The sequence below is a fragment of the Chiloscyllium punctatum genome, chromosome 48 (assembly GCF_047496795.1).
Source record: "Chiloscyllium punctatum isolate Juve2018m chromosome 48, sChiPun1.3, whole genome shotgun sequence".
NCBI lineage: Eukaryota > Metazoa > Chordata > Chondrichthyes > Orectolobiformes > Hemiscylliidae > Chiloscyllium > Chiloscyllium punctatum.
Window position 1 is genome coordinate 61,191,766 of NC_092786.1, and position 21,609 is coordinate 61,213,374.

The 21,609-nt window shown below is 56.5% G+C and overlaps 1 protein-coding gene across 2 annotated transcripts in view; it reads left to right on the plus strand.

Annotated features, from left to right (window-relative positions):
• The first annotated feature begins 391 nt into the window (after positions 1 to 391).
• The window catches only part of LOC140469119 (long-chain fatty acid transport protein 2-like), a 43,492-nt gene continuing 22,274 nt past the window's right edge, over positions 392 to 21,609 (plus strand). The window contains exon 1 of one of the 2 annotated variants that reach the window (XM_072565417.1): positions 392 to 1,020. In XM_072565417.1, coding sequence (XP_072421518.1) covers positions 867 to 1,020 — 154 coding nt within the window. In that variant the 5' untranslated portion in view covers positions 392 to 866. Of the gene's footprint in view, positions 1,021 to 14,993; positions 15,525 to 21,609 lie in introns of those variants that run through there. The other variant, XM_072565416.1, reaches the window with a different exon arrangement.

Below are 21,609 nucleotides of genomic sequence, written 5' to 3' on the forward strand. Positions count from 1 at the left end.
ATCAACCACACCGTCCTGTGGCCCAACATTTCAACTCCCCCTCCCACTCTGCCGAGGACATGGAGGTCCTGGGCGTCCTTCACCGCCGCTCCCTCACCACCAGACGCCTGGAGGAAGAACGCCTCATCTTCCGCCTCGGAACACTTCAACCCCAGGGCATCAATGTGGACTTCAACAGCTTCCTCATTTCCCCTTCCCCCACCTCACCCTAGTTCCAAACTTCCAGCTCAGCACTGTCTCCTTGACTTGTCCGGACTTGTCCGACCTGCCTATCTTCTTTTCCACCTATCCACTCCACCCTCTCCTCCCTGACCTATCACCTTCATCCCCTCCCCCACTCACCCATTGTACTCTATGCTACTTTCTCCCCACCCCCACCCTCCTCTAGCTTATCTCTCCACCCTTCAGGCTCTCTGCCTTTATTCCTGATGAAGGGCTTTTGCCCAAAACGTCGATTTTACAGCTCCTCGATGCTGCCTGAACTGCTGTGCTTTTCCAGCACCACTAATCCAGAATTTGGTTTTCAGCATCTGCAGTCATTGTTTTTACCTCGTTGATTTTAACCCTACTGCGAATCCTCTTACAAGGATGCCTGCCTTGAAGAAGTTTTCCTCCTCTCTCTACAAGAATCTCACGGAGTCCCTCTCCCATTGCATCTCCCAGGTCATTTCCTGAAACAAACTCGCTACCACAGCCACATTTGCTTCCTCAGTGCCTGCCTCCGTAACCAACTCATCCCACACGGACTCCGGACCACCTTTAAACCAGCAGAGTTCGGACCCGAACAGGACAAACAGTACAGACTACAGATTCAAAAACACCAGCAATGGTTCTCCTTCAAGATCCTCCGCTCCACGCTTGCAGCAATGCGCCGTCACCTAACCTCTCTCCAGTCAGCCCTGCCCCAGCTGAGGGCCACACTCTCTCAGAATTGCAAAGGACCCACTCTGTACTACATCCTCAGGAGAATTCATACTCTCAACAAACAGTATTTCAATTCCATCTCAAACATCAAAAACTGTAAGTACAACAAACTTTTGTCTACCCACCTCCATAACCAGCACTCCTCAAACATTCCAGAAGATTCTCCCGGCCTCTGGAAATGCTCAGATGCCATTAGGCATGCGGCTGGTGCAGCTGCCACCCCCACGCTGATTAATTATGTCACTTCCGCCGCCATCATGGCCACTCCCACAGCCACTTCCGCCCCTCACAATTCCTCATGCATCACATCATCGCTGATGTCACACGCTCAGTGACTTCCACCCCCCCCCGCCATGTCTGCCACCACTTCCGCCCCCACCAACGCCACTCACCTGCATTCTGCTGACACACCCTCACAGACTCCACTGTCACTATCCCCACCCCCCAGAACCCTGAGGGGAACACCACCCCTGCTCATGACTCCACCCCATTTCCCCCCCCACAACCACATTCACTCCAGTTACTGGCTCCGCCCCCACTCCCAGCTCCACACCCACACCAGATCCCAGCTCCCAGCCCTGCCGAGTTTTCACCATCCCTCCAGATCTCCCCCTCACTGAGGACGAGCGATCAGTCATCAGCAAAGGACTCACCTTCGTCCCCCTCCGTCCACGCATCAATGAATTTAATACACGCCGTGATGTCGAACACTTCTTCCACCGCCTCCGCCTCCGAGCTTACTTTCACAATCTGGACTCCCGCCCACCTTCCTAGGACCCTTCGCCCACCTCCAACCTGCATCCACCTGGACACCCCACGCTGGCCTATTACCCGCCCTCGACCTCTTCATTCCCAACTGCTGCTGGGACATTAATGCCCTCAACCTGTCGACCCTGGCCCCCACTCCAACCTCTCACCCTCACAACGCGCAGCCCTCCAATCCCTCTGCTCCAATCCCGACCTCACCATCAAGGCAGCGGATAAAGGGGGCGCAGTGGTAGTCTGGTGCACTGACCTCTACACCGCTGAAGCCAAACGTCAACTCGAGGACACCTCTTCCTACTGCCCCCTCGACCATGACCCCACCCCCCATCACCAAACCATCATCTCCCAGACCATACAGAACCTCATCACCTCAGGAGATTCCCACCCATAGCTTCCAACCTCACAGTCCAGGAACCCCGCACTGCCTGGTTCTACCTCCTTCCCAAGATCCACAAGCCTGACCACCCTGGCCGACCCATTGTCTCAGCATGCTCCTGCCCCACTGAACTCATTTCTACCTACTTCAACACTGTCCCTATCCCCCCTAGTCCAGGAACTCCCCACATACATTCAAGACACCACCCACGCCCTCCACCTCCTCCAAGACTTCCGTTTCCCTGGCCCCCAATGCCTCATCTTCACCATGGATATCCAATCCTTCTACACCTCCATCCGCCATGACCAGGGCCTCCAAGCCCTCCGTTTTTTCCTCTCCAGACGTCCCCAACAGTACCCTTCCACTGACATTCTCATTCGTTTGGCCGAACTGGTCCTCACCCTTAACAATTTCTCCTTCGAATCCACCCACTTCCTGCAGACCAAAGGCGTAGCCATGGGCACACGTATGGGCCCCAGCTATGCCTGTCTCTTTGTTGGCTACATAGAACAGTTGATCTTCCGTAATTACACCGGCACCACTCCCCACCTCGTCCTCCGCTACATTGATGAGTGCATTGGCGCCACCTCGTGCTCCCACAAGGAGGTTGAGCAATTCATCGACTTCACCAACACATTCCACCCTGACCTTAAATTTACCTGGACCATCTCTGACACCTCGCTCCCCTTCCTGGACCTCTCCATCTCCATTAGTGACGACCGACTTGACACTGACATTTTTTATAAACCCACTGACTCCCACAGCTACCTGGATTACACCTCTTCCCACCCTATCTCTTGCAAAAATGCCATCCCGTATTCCCAATTCCTCCGCCTCCGCCGTATCTGCTCCCAGGAGGACCAGTTCCACCACAGAACACACCAGAGGGTCTCCTTCTTTAGAGACCGAAATTTCCCTTCCCACGTGGTTAAATGTGCCCTCCAACGCAGCTCATCCACATCCCGCACCTCCGCCCTCAGACCCCACCCCTCCAACCGGAACAAGGACAGAACACCCCTGGTGCTCATCTTCCACCCCACCAACCTTCGCATAAAGCAAATCATCCGCCGACATTTCCGCCACCTCCAAACAGACCCCACCACCAGGGATATATTTCCCTCCCCACCCCTTTCCGCCTTCCGCAAAGACCGTTCCCTCCGTGACTACCTGGTCAGGTCCACGCCCCCCCAACAACCCACCCTCCCATCCTGGCACCTTCCCCTGCCACCGCAGGAACTGCAAAACCTGTGCCCACACCTCCTCCCTCACCTCATCCAAGGCCTTAAAGGAGCCTTCCACATCCATCAAAGGTTTACCTGCACATCCACCAATATCATTTATTGTATCCGTTGCTCCCGATGTGGTCTCCTCTCCATTGGGGAGATTGGGCGCCTCCTAGCAGAGTGCTTTCGGGAACATCTCCGGACCACCTGCACCAATCAACCACACTGCCCCGTGGCCCAACATTTCAACTCCCCTTCCCACTCTGCTGAGGACATGGAGGTCCTGGGCCTCCTTCACCGCTGCTCCCTCACCACCAGACTCCTGGAGGAAGAACGCCTCATCTTCCTCCTCGGAACACTTCAACCCCAAAGCATCAATGTGGACTTCAACAGCTTCCTCATTTCCCCTTCCCCCACCTCACCCTAGTTCCAAACTTCCAGCTCAGCACTCTCCCCATGACTTGTCCGGACTTGTCCGACCTGCCTATCTTCTTTTCCACCTATCCACTCCACCCTCTCCTCCCTGACCTATCACCTTCATCCCCTCCCCCACTCACCTATTGTACTCTATGCTACATTCTCCCCACCCCCACCCTCCTCTAGCTTATCTCTCCACCCTTCAGGCTCACTGCCTTTATTCCTGATGAAGGGCTTTTGCCCAAAACGTTGATTTTACTGCTCCTCGATGCTGCCTGAACTGCTGTGCTTTTCCAGCACCACTAATCCAGAATCTGGTTTCCAGCATCTGCAGTCATTGTTTTTACCTCGTTGATTTTAACCCTACTGCGAATCCTCTTACAAGGATGCCTGCCTTGAAGAAGTTTTCCTCCTCTCTCTACAAGAATCTCACGGGGTCCCTCTCCCATTGCATCTCCCAGGTCATTTCCTGAAACAAACTCGCTACCACAGCCTCATTTGCTTCCTCAGTGCCTGCCTCCGTAACCAACTCATCTCACACGGACTCCGGACCACCTTTAAACCAGCAGAGTTCGGACCCGAACAGGACAAACAGTACAGACTACAGATTCAAAAACACCAGCAATGGTTCTCCTTCAAGATCCTCCGCTCCACGCTTGCAGCAATGCGCCGTCACCTAACCTCTCTCCAGTCAGCCCTGCCCCAGCTGAGGGCCACACTCTCTCAGAATTGCAAAGGACCCACTCTGTACTACATCCTCAGGAGAATTCATACTCTCAACAAATAGTATTTAAACTCCATCTCAAACATCAAAAACTGTAAGTACAACAAACTTTTATCTACCTACCTCCATAACCAGCACTCCTCAAACATTCCAGAAGATTCTCCCGGCCTCTGGAACTGATCAGATGCCATTAGCCATGCGGCTGGTGCAGCTGCCACCTCCACGCTGATTGATTGTGTCACTTCCACCGCCATCATGGCCACTCCCACAGCCACTTCCGCCCCTCACAATTCCTCATGCATCACATCATCGCTGATGTCACACGCTCAGTGACTTCCACCCCCCCCCCGCCATGTCTGCCACCACTTCCGCCCCCACCAACGCCACTCACCTGCATTCTGCTGACGTGCCCCCCACAGACTCCACTGTCACTATCCCCACCCCCCAGAACCCTGAGGGGAACACCACCCCTGCTCATGACTCCACCCCATTTCCCCCCCACTACCACATTCACTCCAGTTACTGGCTCCGCCCCCACTCCCAGCTCCACACCCACACCAGATCCCAGCTCCCAGCCCTGCCGAGTTTTCACCATCCCTCCAGATCTCCCCCTCACTGAGGACGAGCGATCAGTCCTCAGCAAAGGACTCACCTTCACCCCCCTCCGTCCACGCATCAATGAATTTAATACACGCCATGACATCAAAAACCTCTTCCGTCGCCTCCGCCTCTGAGCTTTCACCATCAGGACTCCCGCCCACCTTCCAAGGACCCCTTCGCCCACCTCCAACACACTGCATCCACCTGGACACCCCACGCTGGCCTATTACCTGCCCTCGACCTCTTCATTCCCAACTGCTGCTGGGACATTAACGCCCTCAACCTGTCTTTTTCCCCCTCCCCCACTCCAACCTCTCACCCTCACAACGCGCAGCCCTCCAATCCCTCTGCTCTAATCCCAACCTCACCATCAAGCCAGCGGATAAAGGGGGCGCAGTGGTAGTCTGGCACACTGACCTCTACACCGCTCAAGCCAAACACCAACTCGAGGACACCTCTTCCTACTGCCCCTCGACCATGACCCCACCCCCCATCACCAAACCATCATCTCCCAGACCATACAGAACCTCATCACCTCAGGAGATCTCCCATCCACAGCTTCCAACCTCATAGTCCAGGAACCCCGCACTGCCCGGTTCTACCTCCTTCCCAAGATCCACAAGCCTGACCACCCTGGCCGACCCATTGTCTCAGCATGCTCCTGCCCCACTGAACTCATCTCTACCTACCTTGACACTGTCCTATCCCCCCTAGTTTAGGAACTCCCCACATACATTCAAGACACCACCCACACCCTCCACCTCCTCCAAGACTTCCGTTTCCCTGGCCCCCAATGCCTCATCTTCACCATGGATATCCAATCCTTCTACACCTCCATCCGCCATGACCAGGGCCTCCTAGTCCTCCGTTTTTTCCTCTCCCAACGTCCCCAACAGTACCCTTCCACCGACAATCTCATTCGTTTCACCGAACTGGTCCTCACCCTTAACAATTTCTCCTTCGAATCCACCCACTTCCTCCAGACCAAAGGCGTAGCCATGGGCACACGTATGGGCCCCAGCTATGCCTGTCTCTTTGTTGGCTACATAGAACAGTTGATCTTCCGTAATTACACCGGCACCACTCCCAACCTCTTCCTCCGCTACATTGATGACTGCATTGGCGCCACCTCGTGCTCCCGCGAGGAGGTTGAGCAATTCATCAACTTCACCAACACATTCCACCCTGACCTTAAATTTACCTGGACCATCTCTGACACCTCGCTCCCCTTCCTGGACCTCTCCATCTCCATTAATGATGACTGCCTTGACACTGACATTTTTTATAAACCCACCGACTCCCACAGCTACCTGGATTACACCTCTTCCCACCCTACCTCTTGCAAAAATGCCATCCCGTATTCCCAATTCCTCCGCCTCTGCCGTATCTGCTCCCAGGAGGACCAGTTCCACCACAGAACACACCAGAGGGTCTCCTTCTTTAGAGACCGAAATTTCCCTTCCCATGTGATTAAAGATGCCCTCCAACGCAGCTCATCCATATCCCGCACCTCCGCCCTCAGACCCCACGCCTCCAACCGGAACAAGGACAGAACACCCCTGGTGCTCACCTTCCGCCCCACCAACCTTTGCATAAACCAAATCATCCGCCGACATTTCCGCCACCTCCAAACAGACCCCACCACCAGGGATATATTTCCCTCCCCACCCCTTTCCGCCTTCCGCAAAGACCGTTCCCTCTGTGACTACCTGGTCAGGTCCACGCCCCCCCAACAACCCACCCTCCCATCCTGGCACCTTCCCCTGCCACCACAGGAACTGCAAAACCTGTGCCCACACCTCCTCCCTCACCTCATCCAAGGCCTTAAAGGAGCCTTCCACATCCATCAAAGGTTTACCTGCATATCCACTAATATCATTTATTGTATCCGTTGCTCCCGATGCGGTCTCCTCTCCATTGGGGAGACTGGACGCCTCCTAGCAGAGTGCTTTCGGGAACATCTTCGGACCACCTGCACCAATCAGCCAAACCACCCCGTGGGCCAACATTTCAACTCCCCCTCCCACTCTGCCGAGGACATGGAGGTCCTGGGCCTCCTTCACCGCCGCTCCCTCACCACCAGACTCCTGGAGGAAGAACGCCTCATCTTCCGCCTCGGAACACTTCAACCCCAGGGCATCAATGTGGACTTCAACAGTTTCCTCATTTCCCCTTCCCCCAACTCACCCTAGTTCCAAACTTCCAGCTCAGTAACTGTCCCCATGACTTGTCCGGACTTGTCCTACCTGCCTATCTCCTTTTCCACCTGTCCACTCCACCCTCCTCCCTGACCTATTACCTTCATCCCCTCCCCCACTCACCTTATTGTACTCTATGCTACTTTCTCCCCACCCTCACCCTCTTCTAGCTTATCTCTCCACCCTTCAGGCTCTCTGCCTTTATTCCTGATGAAGGGCTTTTGGCCGAAACGTCGATTTTACTGCTCCTCGGACATTGCCTGAACTGCTGTGCTCTTCCAGCACCACTAATCCATAATCTGGTTTCCAGCATCTGCAATCATTGTTTTTACCTCTCTCAGTTACCAATTTATGCATCCCTTAATCCCAGCACATATCTCCGAATTTTGTCTTTTAGCAAACCGCCCGTTATAATGGTCTCTGGTACTTGCATTGCTGGCCTGGTCATTAATTCGTCTGGTGTTAGCCCTTGGCAGCTCTTAACTTCATTAGTATGGCCCATATCCTCCCTGATGTCTGTATGTCCTTAGCTAAAGCATTTGTAAGGGTTCTGTTCATTCTCTTTACCATCTTTGGTCTCTGGGGGTCATGGGGGACATGATCTTTTTGTTTTATCCCTAGTAGCTGGCAAAACTTTGCCTGTGAAATGTATCCCTTGGTTGGAGTCGATCCATCGGGGTACCCCCACCTCAGGATTACCTCCTCTGCTAGAATCCTGGCTACAGCGGTAGCAGTACAGTTCTTGGTGGGGAATGCCTCTACCTACCGGGTGAACTGGCCTACGATGACCAGGCAGTGTGTTTTCCCATGGGAAGTTGGTAGTGGCCCCGTGAAATCCATTTGGAGGTGTTCCCAGGGTTCCCTTGGCCTTGGTTGGTGTCCCATCCTAACTTTTATGGGTCTACCTGCTGTGCACAAATCCTGCATCTGCAGCAGTGGTTTGACTATATCTCTTCCCATTCCCTTCCACCACCACTCTCTCTCTCCCTTGACTTGCTGTAGTAGCTTCCCTGCCTGTATGTGAGAATCCGTGGTGCAGCCCAAACAAGGTGTTTTGTCTGCACGCTGGTGCTACCACCTTGTCCGCCTGCCTCCAGACACTGTCCTCCCTTTAAGTGCTCCCTGCATTCTCCATCTCTCTCCCTATCTCTCTCTCTCTCTCTCTCTCCCCCTGCCTGTGGGGCGTCCTCCTGCAGCTGCTGAATGTGAATGACATCTTCCGTTACTTCAGTTGTTACTATTGGACCCTCATTGATGGTTTCCTGCTGTAAAGCTCTCTGGGTGTGCTCGGTTTGCCAGCCTGGACTACCTGTCCCTGGCTCCTTTTGGTGCGCTGTGATTTTTATGAGTGTAGCCTGTTTCGGCTGTTCACTGGTGCTTGGATTCTTAACTGGTGTTTGATGGGGGAATCCCCCAGCGGTGGTGAACTCTCTTCTCCCCCATGGAACCATGTAGTCATGTACAACCCCAGAGGCATATTGGCTATCTGTACAAATGTTCACAATTCTCCCCTTCGATAGCTCAAATGCTTTGGTCAGCGTTACTATCTCTGCTACTTGTGCAGACTGACGTCCGTCAATCCTGCTAACATTACAGTCTGTAGTTTATTGTTTAACACAGCCCATCCTGTGCGGGGTGACCCCCTGCTATATATTTCCATGTTCTGGATCAGAGTGATACTGGAAAAGCACAGCAGTTCAGGCAGCATCCGAGGAGCAGGAAAATCGACGTTTCGGGCAAAATACCTTCATCAGGAATACAGGCATGTTTTTACCTATATATTTCCATGACCCATCCATTAAGAGGGTCTAACTGGCTGTGTCTGGGGTGGGGTGGGGGGGGTATCCTTTATCCTACCCCATCTTCATCCCCATTCATGTGTCAGTAATTGTGTGGTTCCCCTGTGTCCTGAATTCACTCGGCTGGGCTTTCTCCCGTATCCCTAACTATTCCCACGCACTGCCTTGGTCGGAGGACAGCTACCTCTGACTTTGCCCTTCTCATGTTGGAGATGGCCCTCAGCTTTCCAGTGTTTAACATTTCCACTCGGGTGTGTTTGGTCTGGGGGATGACATTCCCTGTCATTACTATGGGTTCGCTGACCCTCACAACCCAAGCAGCACAGTCTAAGGCCGCTCTGCATCTGGACAGCCCGATTCCTACTGGCCCTTCTGTGGTACAGTAATACCCCACAGGTTTTCTCCTCCCACCATGGTCCTGTGTGACCAGTGTGGAGTGAACTCCTCCCTCATTATTACAGTGTATGTGCCAGTCTTTACTGGGATCTGGCAGCCCAAGCCCGGGGGCCGATATTAACAAGAGTTTTTAGCTTACTGTAAACCTCTTCCTGTCCTGGCCCCCAGGTCACGGGTTCCGAGGCGGGTTTTCCTCTTTGATTAGTTTTTGAATCGGTTCGGCCAATTTTGCAAACTCTGGTATAAAGCCCCGGCTTCAGTTAAATAGCCCCAAGACCTTTCTGACTCCCCTTAACAGTAACGGGGGTGCGGTGTTTGCTGAATTGCCTTCTTTCAGTCGCTTGGCATTTTCTTGTGTCTCTGGGATATAAGGTGTCCCAGGTATAGGACTTGTGCTGGTCCAATTTGTGCTTTTGTGGGGCTGCCCTTTAACCCTGGGGCTGCCAGCTTCCTGGTGTAAAGCTTCCTGGTGTCCTGAGTCCGACTCCGAAGCAATCAGAATATCGTCCTCATATTGGGGATAGCAGTGCTCCCTTCTGGTAAATCTATTTTGTTGAGGGTGTCACTCATCACTCAGTGATAAATAATGGGGCTGTTCTGGAACCCCTCTGGCAGGCGAGTCCGCGTGTAGTCCCTGTCCCTTACTGTGAAGGTGAATTTATTCTGGGATCTAGGGTACAGTGGGATGGACCAGAATCTGCTGGCCATGTCTAACGCTGTGAAAATTTTGTGCTTGAGGGTCAATCTGTTTAGAATGGTGGAGGGGTCTGCTCCAATTTGGGGGTGATCTTGTTTAGCTCTGTATAGTCAATGGTGAATCAGTAACTCCCACCAGGCTTTGTTACTGGCCATGTTGGGGAATTGGTTGTGCTTGTGGTTTCTCTCAGGATTTCCTGTCTCACTGGTCCTTCCTTTAACCATCTCCACGACAGCTTCCTTTGCTTCAGGCTTGCTGGTGGGGCTTATGCTGTGGTCTGGACACCATTATAGGGTCTATCCTGACTAAACCTGTGTCTAACTTTGTCTCTGCCCATGCCTTGGCGATGCAGGTGCAGATGGCTCCAAATCCCCCTATTTCGAGGTTCCAGTTCCTACTGGTGGCTGTAGCTACTTTAATCGTCTCAAGGTGACTTGTAAGTTTCCTGGTCTCGGTCTTTTGACCATCCTGTTTTGGCCAGATCAATTTTCCTTTTGCACAATCAATCAAGACTTCATATTCCTTCATGGGATCGTTACCCATTAAGATGCCTTCATTATTTTGGCGTACATAAAATCTCACAGTGAAATATATGTCATTCATTTCCACAAGGGTAGTCTCGCTTAAGTAAGTGGGTGTCTTATCCCCTCCTACCCCGGTAAGGTGGATCATTTTGTTTGTGTGGGGTAAGGGTAAAGTTGGTGATAGATACGGCCGTTCCTGTGTCTACCAATATCTCACGCTTTCTACCTCCAATTACAGCGGGCACATAAACTCTCCCCTCTCCCTTACCCTTATGAACAGGAGCAGCTGGTTGTCAGCTCTGCAGATCTCAGGGGTCCCGTGTTTCTGCGGTATTCCGGGTGTTGTTTGGGGGTCTCCCATGCTTTTCCCAGCACCTGCCTCTGTATGACTTGCTCTATTGCAGTGGCTGCAGTACTTTAGACTGTTTCTTGTCCTGTTCCATAACTGTGGGGTCCTACAGTCTCTGGCAAAGTGTCCCTGTCAGCCACAGTTGTGACAGGATAGTTTGGTTCTGCCTTCACTTCTGTTCTGATAGGCTGCTCTGTCAGGTTTTATTTTTACTGCAGGAGCTTCAGCCTCATGCACCCTGCTAGCCCTGTCTACCGGGTCGTCATAATTTTGGGACATTATCACTCCCATTTTCAAGATGGATTGATGGACACTAGAGAGCCTGTCTCTAAAGGCCTGAATGACCACCCGGTCCCCACAATCTGGGTTTGCTTGTCCTGAGTACTCCTGGTATACCCTAAATAATCATTCCCCATACTCAGAGGCTCCTTCCCCTTTCAGCTGCTCCAATTCGTGGGAGCATTTCCTAATACCCACTGGATCTCTTCTTTAAAATGGGTGAAGGGAGCCTGATGGGCATCTATATTAGCTGCAAGACCCCCCCCACCCCCTTCCAATAGTCTCGGACTATGGATCGGCTCAGGCTTGGAGGGCCGAAGGGCCTGTTCCTGGGCTGTAAATTTTCTTTATTCTTTGAACTATGCTCTTATTTCATCAATCTGTTCATATCACAGCATTTGGAAATTTAGTAAACATTGAGGAGGGTAACAACTGACTTCAGAAGGACACAGATTAGTGAAATGCACATACACAGCAGATGAAAGAAAAGGAACAGACGCAGTACAGGTTTCTGCTACATATAAACAAGAACCACACATATAAAATAACAAAGTAAGTTCAGACAATTTAAAATTGTTGATGGCTTTATTAATTGAGGCAGAGAGCACTGAAGCAAGTGCATTTTACTAAAGTTACATAAAAGACTGATAAGGCTTAACTGACATTATTGTGTTTAGTTCTTGGCCTCACACTTTAGGAAGGAGGTCGAGGTTTTGGAGTACCATGAAGTTTGATGAGAATGGTTTTGGGATGAGAGACCCCAGTTCTGGGGAGAAGCCGGGATTGTTCTCTTTAAAGCTGAGAAGGTTAAAAGGAGACTTATGAAAATTGCTCTCCACTTCTTCCTGGGGAAGAGAGGGCCTGCATCATCCCCAATCCCCACCACCCTCCTCCACCTGGCCAAATTCATCCTCACTCTGAACTACCTCACTTTTAACTCCTATCACTTTTCTTTAGGTCAAAGGGTTAAGCCCAGTTATGCCTGTCTCTTCCCCTCTTTGACATCTGTTTCCACTTCTGGGAGTAGCCCGGCCACTATATCCAACACAAACCCATCGACCCCCACAGCTACCTTAATTATACAGGGTGAAAGTGTAGACTGCAGATGCTGGGGATTAGAGTCAAGATTAGAGTAGTGCTGGAAAAGCACAGCAGGTCAGGCAGCATCCGAGGAGCACATCTTCACACCCTGCTTCTTGTAAAGACTTTATTCCATTCTTCCAGATCCTCCATCTCCATTGCAAATGTTCTGATGATTCCAACTTTGACAAAGGAGCATCTGAAATGTCCACCTTCTTCCTCAACCAAGGGTTCTTCAGCACCATCGCTGACCCTCACCAGGTTAGTATCTCCTGTACTTTGGCCCTCACCCCCTCTCTTCCCTCCACAACAGCAATAGGGTCCCCCTTGGCCTTACCATCCCACCAGCAGCCACATCCACCTTCAGTGGGATGCCACCACCAGACACACATCCCCACTCCTCCCTTGTCAGCCTTCTGCAAGGACCATTCCCTCTGGGATGTCTTAGTCCACTCTGCCTCCACTGCCAATACTTCCCCACAGCACCCTGCCCTGCACTCACAGAATGTGTAACACCTGCCCAAGGTGCAAACCCACCTCTTGGGTGAAGCAGCAATTCACCTTCACTTCACTCAATCTAGTCTACTGCATTCGCTGCTCACAATGTGGTTTCCTGTACAATGGGGAAACAAAGCATAGACTGGGTAACTATTTTATATTCTGTTGCATTGTTTTGGAACTTTGGGGGAACAAAAGATCAAATCAATGGCACTTTAAAAAGGAGTAAGACAGACAAAGGCCACATTGTCAGGGAAGGAAACCTGTACAGTCTGACACAGCAGTGAATCTACACATTTTGAGTCCATGCATCTCTGGACATCGGAATGTGGCAAGGAAAAATTAACAAACAGTGAAATTCACAGCTAACCTTGGAGGAATCTGTTGGGGAGAGTTCACAGCACAGGAACAGATAAGTGCACAGTTTTTAAGTGTCACCTTGTTGTAAATCTACAGTTGTGAGTAGAGTGGGTTCTTTCTTTGTTACATTTTTTTTGAGATCGGTCTCTTGATTAAACTTTAAAAATATAAGCCACAAGTATTAAGTTAGCCTGGAGCAGTGTTTTGTAGAGCAATAAGATGATGTTATTTTCTGGGTCTATAGATTATGAATGAACAAAGATGGGGCTGGTCTGGGTGAACACACCGCCCCCCCAGGGTCTCCCCCCTCCCTCGGAGCTTTCCCCCCATCCCCGTCCTCTCCCCCTGGTCTCTCCCCACACAGAGACTACCCACCCCCCAGAGATCTCGCACCCCTCCCAGAGTGCACCCCCGGGGTCTCCCTCCCACCACCCCTGGGAGTTCTCCACCCCCCCCCCCGGGGTCTCGCCTTAGTAGAGTTATGTACTCTTCCTGTTGGATGTGGGAGTTTATGGAGAGTTTCTATCCTACCCATTATTATTTCTGCAGGAAGTGTCTTTGGTTGTGGATCCTATCAGATTGCATGGAGCAGCAGTTAGAGGCAATGAGGAACTTACAAAAGTTAGGGGGTGTGATGGATTGAAGTTATAGGAAGGGAGAAAAGTCACAGATAGATAGATCAGAAAAACAGGTTAACTCCAGGAAAGGTAGGAGGGGTAGGCAGGTAGTGCAGGAGTCTTCTGTGGCTATCCCTATCTCAAGCAAGTATCCTCTTTTGGAAAACGTAGGGGGTGATGGACTCTCAGGGGAATGTAGCATGAACAGACAAACAGGTTTCTGGTATCAACGCAGGCTCTAATGTAATGAGGGGTGAGTCAGATTCCAAGCGATCAATTGTGTTAGTGTTAACCTAGTCAAACAGGTTTACTTAAAATCACAACTTTTCGATATGGTGCCTGGGTCAGGAGAAGGGACAAAGGGGAAAGATTGTGATTTCAAAGAGACCTTCTTCAGAACAGAATACTCTCTGATTATTGATTATCAATCAGGAACTGGAGAATGGACGGGATTGCCAAATAGCAACAATGCTGATGTGGTGAGGGGGGGTCTCATGTGGAACACTGAGCAACAGGCCCTTCGGCCCAACAAGTCCACACCAACCCACCCCCCTACATCTAACACTAGCATTTAGCATGGCTAACCTGCACATCTTTGGACTGTGGGAGGAAACTGGAGCACCCGGAGGAAACCCACGCAGACACGGGGAGAATGTGCAAACTCCACACAGACAGTCCCCTGAGGCTGGGAATTGAACCCGGGTCCCTGGCGCTGTGAGGTAGTAATACTAACCACTGTGCACTGTACCAGCCACAAATACAGCAGGACGGTGCGGACTCTATTCAAATGCAGTCCTTGACAAGGGGAGCAGGTCAATGAGGCTGTGGGAGAGGGCCCGCTTTCTGGGTAAGATCTCCCCCTCCCCCCCCCCCACCCCCACCCCCGGGACTGGTCCGGGTGAACACACCGCCCCCCCAGGGTCTCCCCCCCCCCCTCCCTCGGAGCTTTCCCCCCATCCCTGACCTCCTCTCCCCCCCGGTCTCTCCTCACACAGAGACGCCCCCCCCCCCCACGCCCACCCACCCCGGAGATCCCGCACCCCTCCCGGACCGCACCCCCGGAGTCTCCCTCCCACCACCCCCGGGGAGTTCTCCCCCCCCCCGGTCTCCCATCTCCCTCCCTCCCTCCCGGGAGGCTGGCCCTCGGTGCCCTGTGGGGGTGGGGAAGTCTCTCTCTGGTTTGTACAAGTTCCAGATCCCGGCGGCTCCAGCTCCCCGCTGCAATGCTCGCTCTCCTGGGCCTCCTGCTAGCCCTTGTGCTGAGCGGCCTCCTGGTGCGCTCCTGGTGCCCGTTCCTGGGTGACGATGTGCGGGTGTTTTACCGGGCGGTGAGGCTGGCGGTGCTGACCTGGAGATACAGCAGGAGGCAGCCCCCAGTCACTCTGCTCGATGTGTTCCTGCAGAGAGTACAGCAGCAGCCGGATAAGGCGCTGGTGCTGTTCCAGGGCCGGCCTTTCACCTACTCGGAGTTGGACAGACACAGTAACCAGTTGGCCAGGGTACTGCAGAGGCGGGCTACCCTCCAACAGGGTGACTGTGTCGCGATCCTCCTCAGTAACCAGCCCCTGTTTATCTCCGTCTGGTTGGCCCTCGCTAAACTCGGCTGCCCCGTGTCTTTCCTGAACTTCAACATCAGGGCGAGGTCTCTGCTCCACTGCCTACAATGCTGTGCCCCTCGGCTGCTCATCGTTGGAGAAGGTGAGCAAACTTTTCAATCCTTTCACCAGCTCACAGTAAACTGCTGGCAAACCTGCCTCTAGACCCAGAGGACATTTCTCTGTAGATTCGCCGTCATGACCAGATTTAGTTTGGGATATTCCAGGACAATCTGCTCTTGCCTGCCCCCAGGGCCAGAGTCACCATCCTCCTCCCCAATCCCTACCCAATCAACTGTCCACCCCCCCAAACATCATCACAACAACAACAACATGGAATAGGCCCTGAGCATGTTCACACCCAAGCAAGGCAGGCATACTGGCAGATTCCCCACCCCCAACACCAGCATCTCCCCCTCCCCCCCCCCCCCAACACCAGCATCTCCCCCTCCCCCCCCAACACCAGCATCTCCCCCTCCCCCCCCCAACACCAGCATCTCCCCCACCCCCCCAACACCAGCATCTCCCCCACCCCCAACACCAGCATCTCCCCCTCCCCCCCCCAACACCAGCATCTCCCCCTCCCCCCCCAACACCAGCATCTCCCCCTCCCCCCCCAACACCAGCATCTCCCCCTCCCCCCCCAACACCAGCATCTCCCCCTCCCCCCCAACACCAGCATCTTCCCCTCACCCCCAACACCAGCATCTCCCCCTCCCCCCAACACCAGCATCTCCCCCTCTCCCCCCCAACACCAGCATCTCCCCCTCCCCCCCCCAACACCAGCATCTCCCCCTCCCCCCCCCCAATACCAGCATCTCCCCCTCCCCCCCCAACACCAGCATCTCCCCCTCCCCCCCCAACACCAGCATCTCCCCCTCCCCCCCCAACACCAGCATCTCCCCCTCACCCCCAACACCAGCACCCCCTGCCCCCCAACACCAGCACCCCCTCCCCCAACACCAGCACACCCCTCCCCCAACACCAGCACACCCCTCCCCCAACACCAGCATCTCCCCTCCCCCCCCCAACACCAGCATCTCTCCCTCCCCCCAACACAAGCATCTCCCCCTCCCCCCAACACCAGCGTCTCCCCCTCCCCCCAACACCAGCATCTCCCCCTCCCCCCAACACCAGCGTCTCCCCCTCCCCCCAACACCAGCGTCTCCCCCTCCCCCCAACACCAGCATCTCCCCCTCCCCCCCCAACACCAGCATCTCCCCCTCCCCCCCAACACCAGCATCTCCCCCTCCCCCCCAACACCAGCATCTCCCCCTCCCCCCCAACACCAGCATCTCCCCCTCCCCCCAACACCAGCAACTCCCCCTCCCCCCCCAACACCAGCATCTCCCCCTCCCCCAACACCAGCATCTCCCCTCCCCCCAACACCAGCATCTCCCCTCCCCCCCAACACCAGCATCTCCCCCCCCCCCCAACACCAGCATCTCCCCCCCCCCAACACCAGCATCTCCCGCTCCCCCCAACACCAGCATCTCCCCTCCCCCCCAACACCAGCATCTCCCCTCCCCCCCAACACCAGCATCTCCCCCTCCCCCCCCAACACCAGCATCTCCCCCTCCCCCCCCAACACCAGCATCTCCCCCTCCCCCCCCAACACCAGCATCTCCCCCTCACCCCCAACACCAGCATCTCCCCCTCCCCCCAACACCAGCATCTCCCCCTCCCCCCAACACCAGCATCTCCCCCTCCCCCCCCAACACCAGCATCTCCCCCTCCCCCCAACACCAGCATCTCCCCTCACCCCCAACACCAGCATCTCCCCCTCCCCCCCCAACACCAGCATCTCCCCCTCCCCCCAACACCAGCATCTCCCCCTCACCCCCAACACCAGCATCTCCCCCTCACCCCCAACACCAGCATCTCCCCCTCACCCCCCCCAACACCAGCATCTCCCCCTCCCCCCAACACCAGCATCTCCCCCTCACCCCCAACACCAGCATCTCCCCCTCACCCCCAACACCAGCATCTCCCCTCACCCCCAACACCAGCATCTCCCCCTCCCCCCAACACCAGCATCTCCCCCTCCCCCCCCAACACCAGCATCTCCCCCTCCCCCCAACACCAGCATCTCCCCTCACCCCCAACACCAGCATCTCCCCCTCCCCCCCCAACACCAGCATCTCCCCCTCACCCCCAACACCAGCATCTCCCCCTCACCCCCAACACCAGCATCTCCCCCTCACCCCAACACCAGCATCTCCCCCTCACCCCCAACACCAGCATCTCCCCCTCACCCCCCCCAACACCAGCATCTCCCCCTCCCCCCAACACCAGCATCTCCCCTCCCCCCAACACCAGCATCTCCCCTCCCCCCAACACCAGCATCTCCCCTCCCCCCAACACCAGCATCTCCCCTCCCCCCCAACACCAGCACCCCCTCCCCAACACCAGCACACCCCTCCCCCAACACCAGCATCTCCCCTCCCCCCCAACACCAGCACCCCCCCCAACACCAGCATCTTTCCCCTCACCCCCAACACCAGCATCTCCCCCCCCCCAACACCAGCATCTCCCCCTCCCCCCAACACCAGCGTCTCCCCCTGCCACAAAACACCAGCGTCTCCCCCTCCCCCAACACCAGCATCTCCCCCTCCCCCCAACACCAGCATCTCCCCCTCCCCCCAACACCAGCATTCCCCTCCCCCCCAACACCAACACCCCCCCTCCCCCCAACACCAGCATCTCCCCCTCCCCCCTCAACACCAGCCCCCCTCCCACCACAACACCAGCCCCCCTCCCGCCAACACCAGCATTCCCCTCCCCCCCAACACCAACACCCCCCCTCCCCCCAACACCAGCATCTCCCCTCCCCCCAACACCAGCATCTCCCCTTTCGCCCAACACCCGCACCCCTCTCCCCCAACACCAGCACCCCCTCATCCAACACCAGCATCTCCCCTCACCCCCAACACCAGCATCTCCCCCCCCCAACACCAGCATCTCCCCCTCCCCCCAACACCAGCATCTCCCCCTCCCACAAAACACCAGCGTCTCCCCCTCCCCCAACACCAGCATCTCCTCCTCCCCCCAACACCAGCATCTCCCCCTCCCCCAACACCAGCATCTCCCCCTCCCACCACAACACCAGCCCCCCTCCCCCCAACACCAGCATCTCCCCCTCCCCCCTCAACACCAGCCCCCCTCCCACCACAACACCAGCACCCCACTCCCCCCAACACCAGCATCTTCCCCCTCCCCCCCAACACCAGCACTCCCCTGCCCCCAACACCAGCATCTCCCCCTCCCACCACAACACCAGCCCCCCTCCCCCCAACACCAGCATCTCCCCCTCCCACCTCAACACCAGCCCCCCTCCCACCACAACACCAGCCCCCCTCCCCCCAACACCAGCATTCCCCTCCCCCCCAACACCAGCATCTCCCCCTCCCCCCCAATACCAGCATCTCCCCTTTCGCCCAACACCCGCACCCCTCTCCCCCAACACCCGCACCCCTCTCCCCCAACACCAGCACCCCCTCCCCCAACACCAGCATCTCTCCCTCACCCCCAACACCAGCATCTCCCCCTCCCCCCCAACACCAGCACCTCCCCCTCCCCCCAATACCAGCATCTCCCCCTCCCACCCAATATCAGCACCTCCCCCTCCCCCCAATACCAGCATCTCCCCCTCCCCGCAACATCAGTCCCCCTCCCCCCCAACACCAGCACACCTCTCCCCCCAACACCAGCACCTCCCCCTTCCCCCAACACCAGCATCTCCCCCTCCCCGCAACATCAGCCCCCCTCACCCCCAACACCAGCATCTCCCCCTCCCCCCAACACTAGCCCCCCTCACCCCCAACACCAGCACCCGCCTCCCCCAACACCAGCCCCTCTCATCCCCAACACCAGTACACCCTCACCTCCAACGCCAGCATCTCCCCCTCCCCCCAATACCAGTCCCCCTCCCCCAACACTAGCTCCCCTCACCCCCAACACCAGCATACCCTCACCCCCAATGCCAGCATCTCCCCCTCCCCCCAACACCAGCCCCCCTCACCCCCAACACCAGCCCCCCTCATCCCCCAACACCAGCCCCCCTCATCCCCCAACACCAGCCCCCCTCATCCCCCAACACCAGCATTCCCCACCCCCAACACCAGCACCCCCCTCCACCCAAAACAGCACCCCCACCACCAGCACCCCCCACCCCCAACACCATCATCCCCCTCCCGCAACACTAGCACCCCTTCCCCCCAAAACCAGCACCCCCTCCCCCAACACCAGCACCCCCCTCCCCCAACACCAGAACCCCCCTTCCCCAACACCAGCATTCCCCACCCCCAACACCAGCCCCCCTCACCCCCAACACCAGCCCCCCTCACCCCCAATACCAGCCCCCTCACTCACAAAACCAGCACCCCCCTCCCCCCAACACCAGCCCCCCCTCACCGCCAACACCAGCACCCGCCTCCCCAAACACCAGCCCCCTCATCTCCAACACCAGCACACCCTCACTCCCAACACCAGCATCTCCCCCTCACTCCCAACACCAGCCCCCTCACCCACAAAACCGGCACCCTCCTCCCCGACACCAGCCTCCCTCCCCCCAATGCCAGGACACCCTCACCCCCAATGCCAGGATCTCTCCCTCCCCCAACACCAGCCCCCTCCCCCAACACGAGCACCCCCTCACCACCAACACCAGCCCCCCTCACCTCTAACACCAGCATTCCCCCACACCCAACACCAGCATTCCCCCACACCCAACACCAGCATTCCCCACCCCCAACACCAGCATTCCCCACCCCCAACACCAGCACCCCCCTCCCCCAACACAGCACCCCCAATACCAGCACCCCTCACCCTCAACACCAGCATTCCCCAACACCAGCACCCCCCCACCCCCAACACCAGCACCCCCCTCCCCCAACACCAGCATCTCCCCCTCACCCCCAACACCAGCACCCCCTACCCCCAACACCAGCATCTCCCCCTCCCCCCCAACACCAGCACCTCCCCCTCCCCCCAATACCAGCATCTCCCCCTCCCACCCAATATCAGCACCTCCCCCTCCCCCCAATACCAGCATCTCCCCCTCCCCGCAACATCAGCCCCCCTCCCCCCCAACACCAGCACACCTCTCCCCCCAACACCAGCACCTCCCCCTTCCCCCAACACCAGCATCTCCCCCTCCCCGCAACATCAGCCCCCCTCACCCCCAACACCAGCATCTCCCCCTCCCCCCAACACTAGCCCCCCTCACCCCCAACACCAGCACCCGCCTCCCCCAACACCAGCCCCTCTCATCCCCAACACCAGTACACCCTCACCTCCAACGCCAGCATCTCCCCCTCCCCCCAATACCAGTCCCCCTCCCCCAACACTAGCTCCCCTCACCCCCAACACCAGCATACCCTCACCCCCAATGCCAGCATCTCCCCCTCCCCCCAACACCAGCCCCCCTCACCCCCAACACCAGCCCCCCTCATCCCCCAACACCAGCCCCCCTCATCCCCCAACACCAGCCCCCCTCATCCCCCAACACCAGCATTCCCCACCCCCAACACCAGCACCCCCCTCCACCCAAAACAGCACCCCCACCACCAGCACCCCCCACCCCCAACACCATCATCCCCCTCCCGCAACACTAGCACCCCTTCCCCCCAAAACCAGCACCCCCTCCCCCAACACCAGCACCCCCCTCCCCCAACACCAGAACCCCCCTCCCCCAACACCAGCATTCCCCACCCCCAACACCAGCCCCCCTCACCCCCAACACCAGCCCCCCTCACCCCCAATACCAGCCCCCTCACTCACAAAACCAGCACCCCCCTCCCCCCAACACCAGCCCCCCCTCACCGCCAACACCAGCACCCGCCTCCCCAAACACCAGCCCCCTCATCTCCAACACCAGCACACCCTCACTCCCAACACCAGCATCTCCCCCTCACTCCCAACACCAGCCCCCTCACCCACAAAACCGGCACCCTCCTCCCCGACACCAGCCTCCCTCCCCCCAATGCCAGGACACCCTCACCCCCAATGCCAGGATCTCTCCCTCCCCCAACACCAGCCCCCTCCCCCAACACGAGCACCCCCTCACCACCAACACCAGCCCCCCTCACCTCTAACACCAGCAACTCCCCTCACTCCCCAACACCAGCCCACCTCACCCCCCAACACCAGCATTCCCCCACCCCCAACACCAGCATTCCCCCACACCC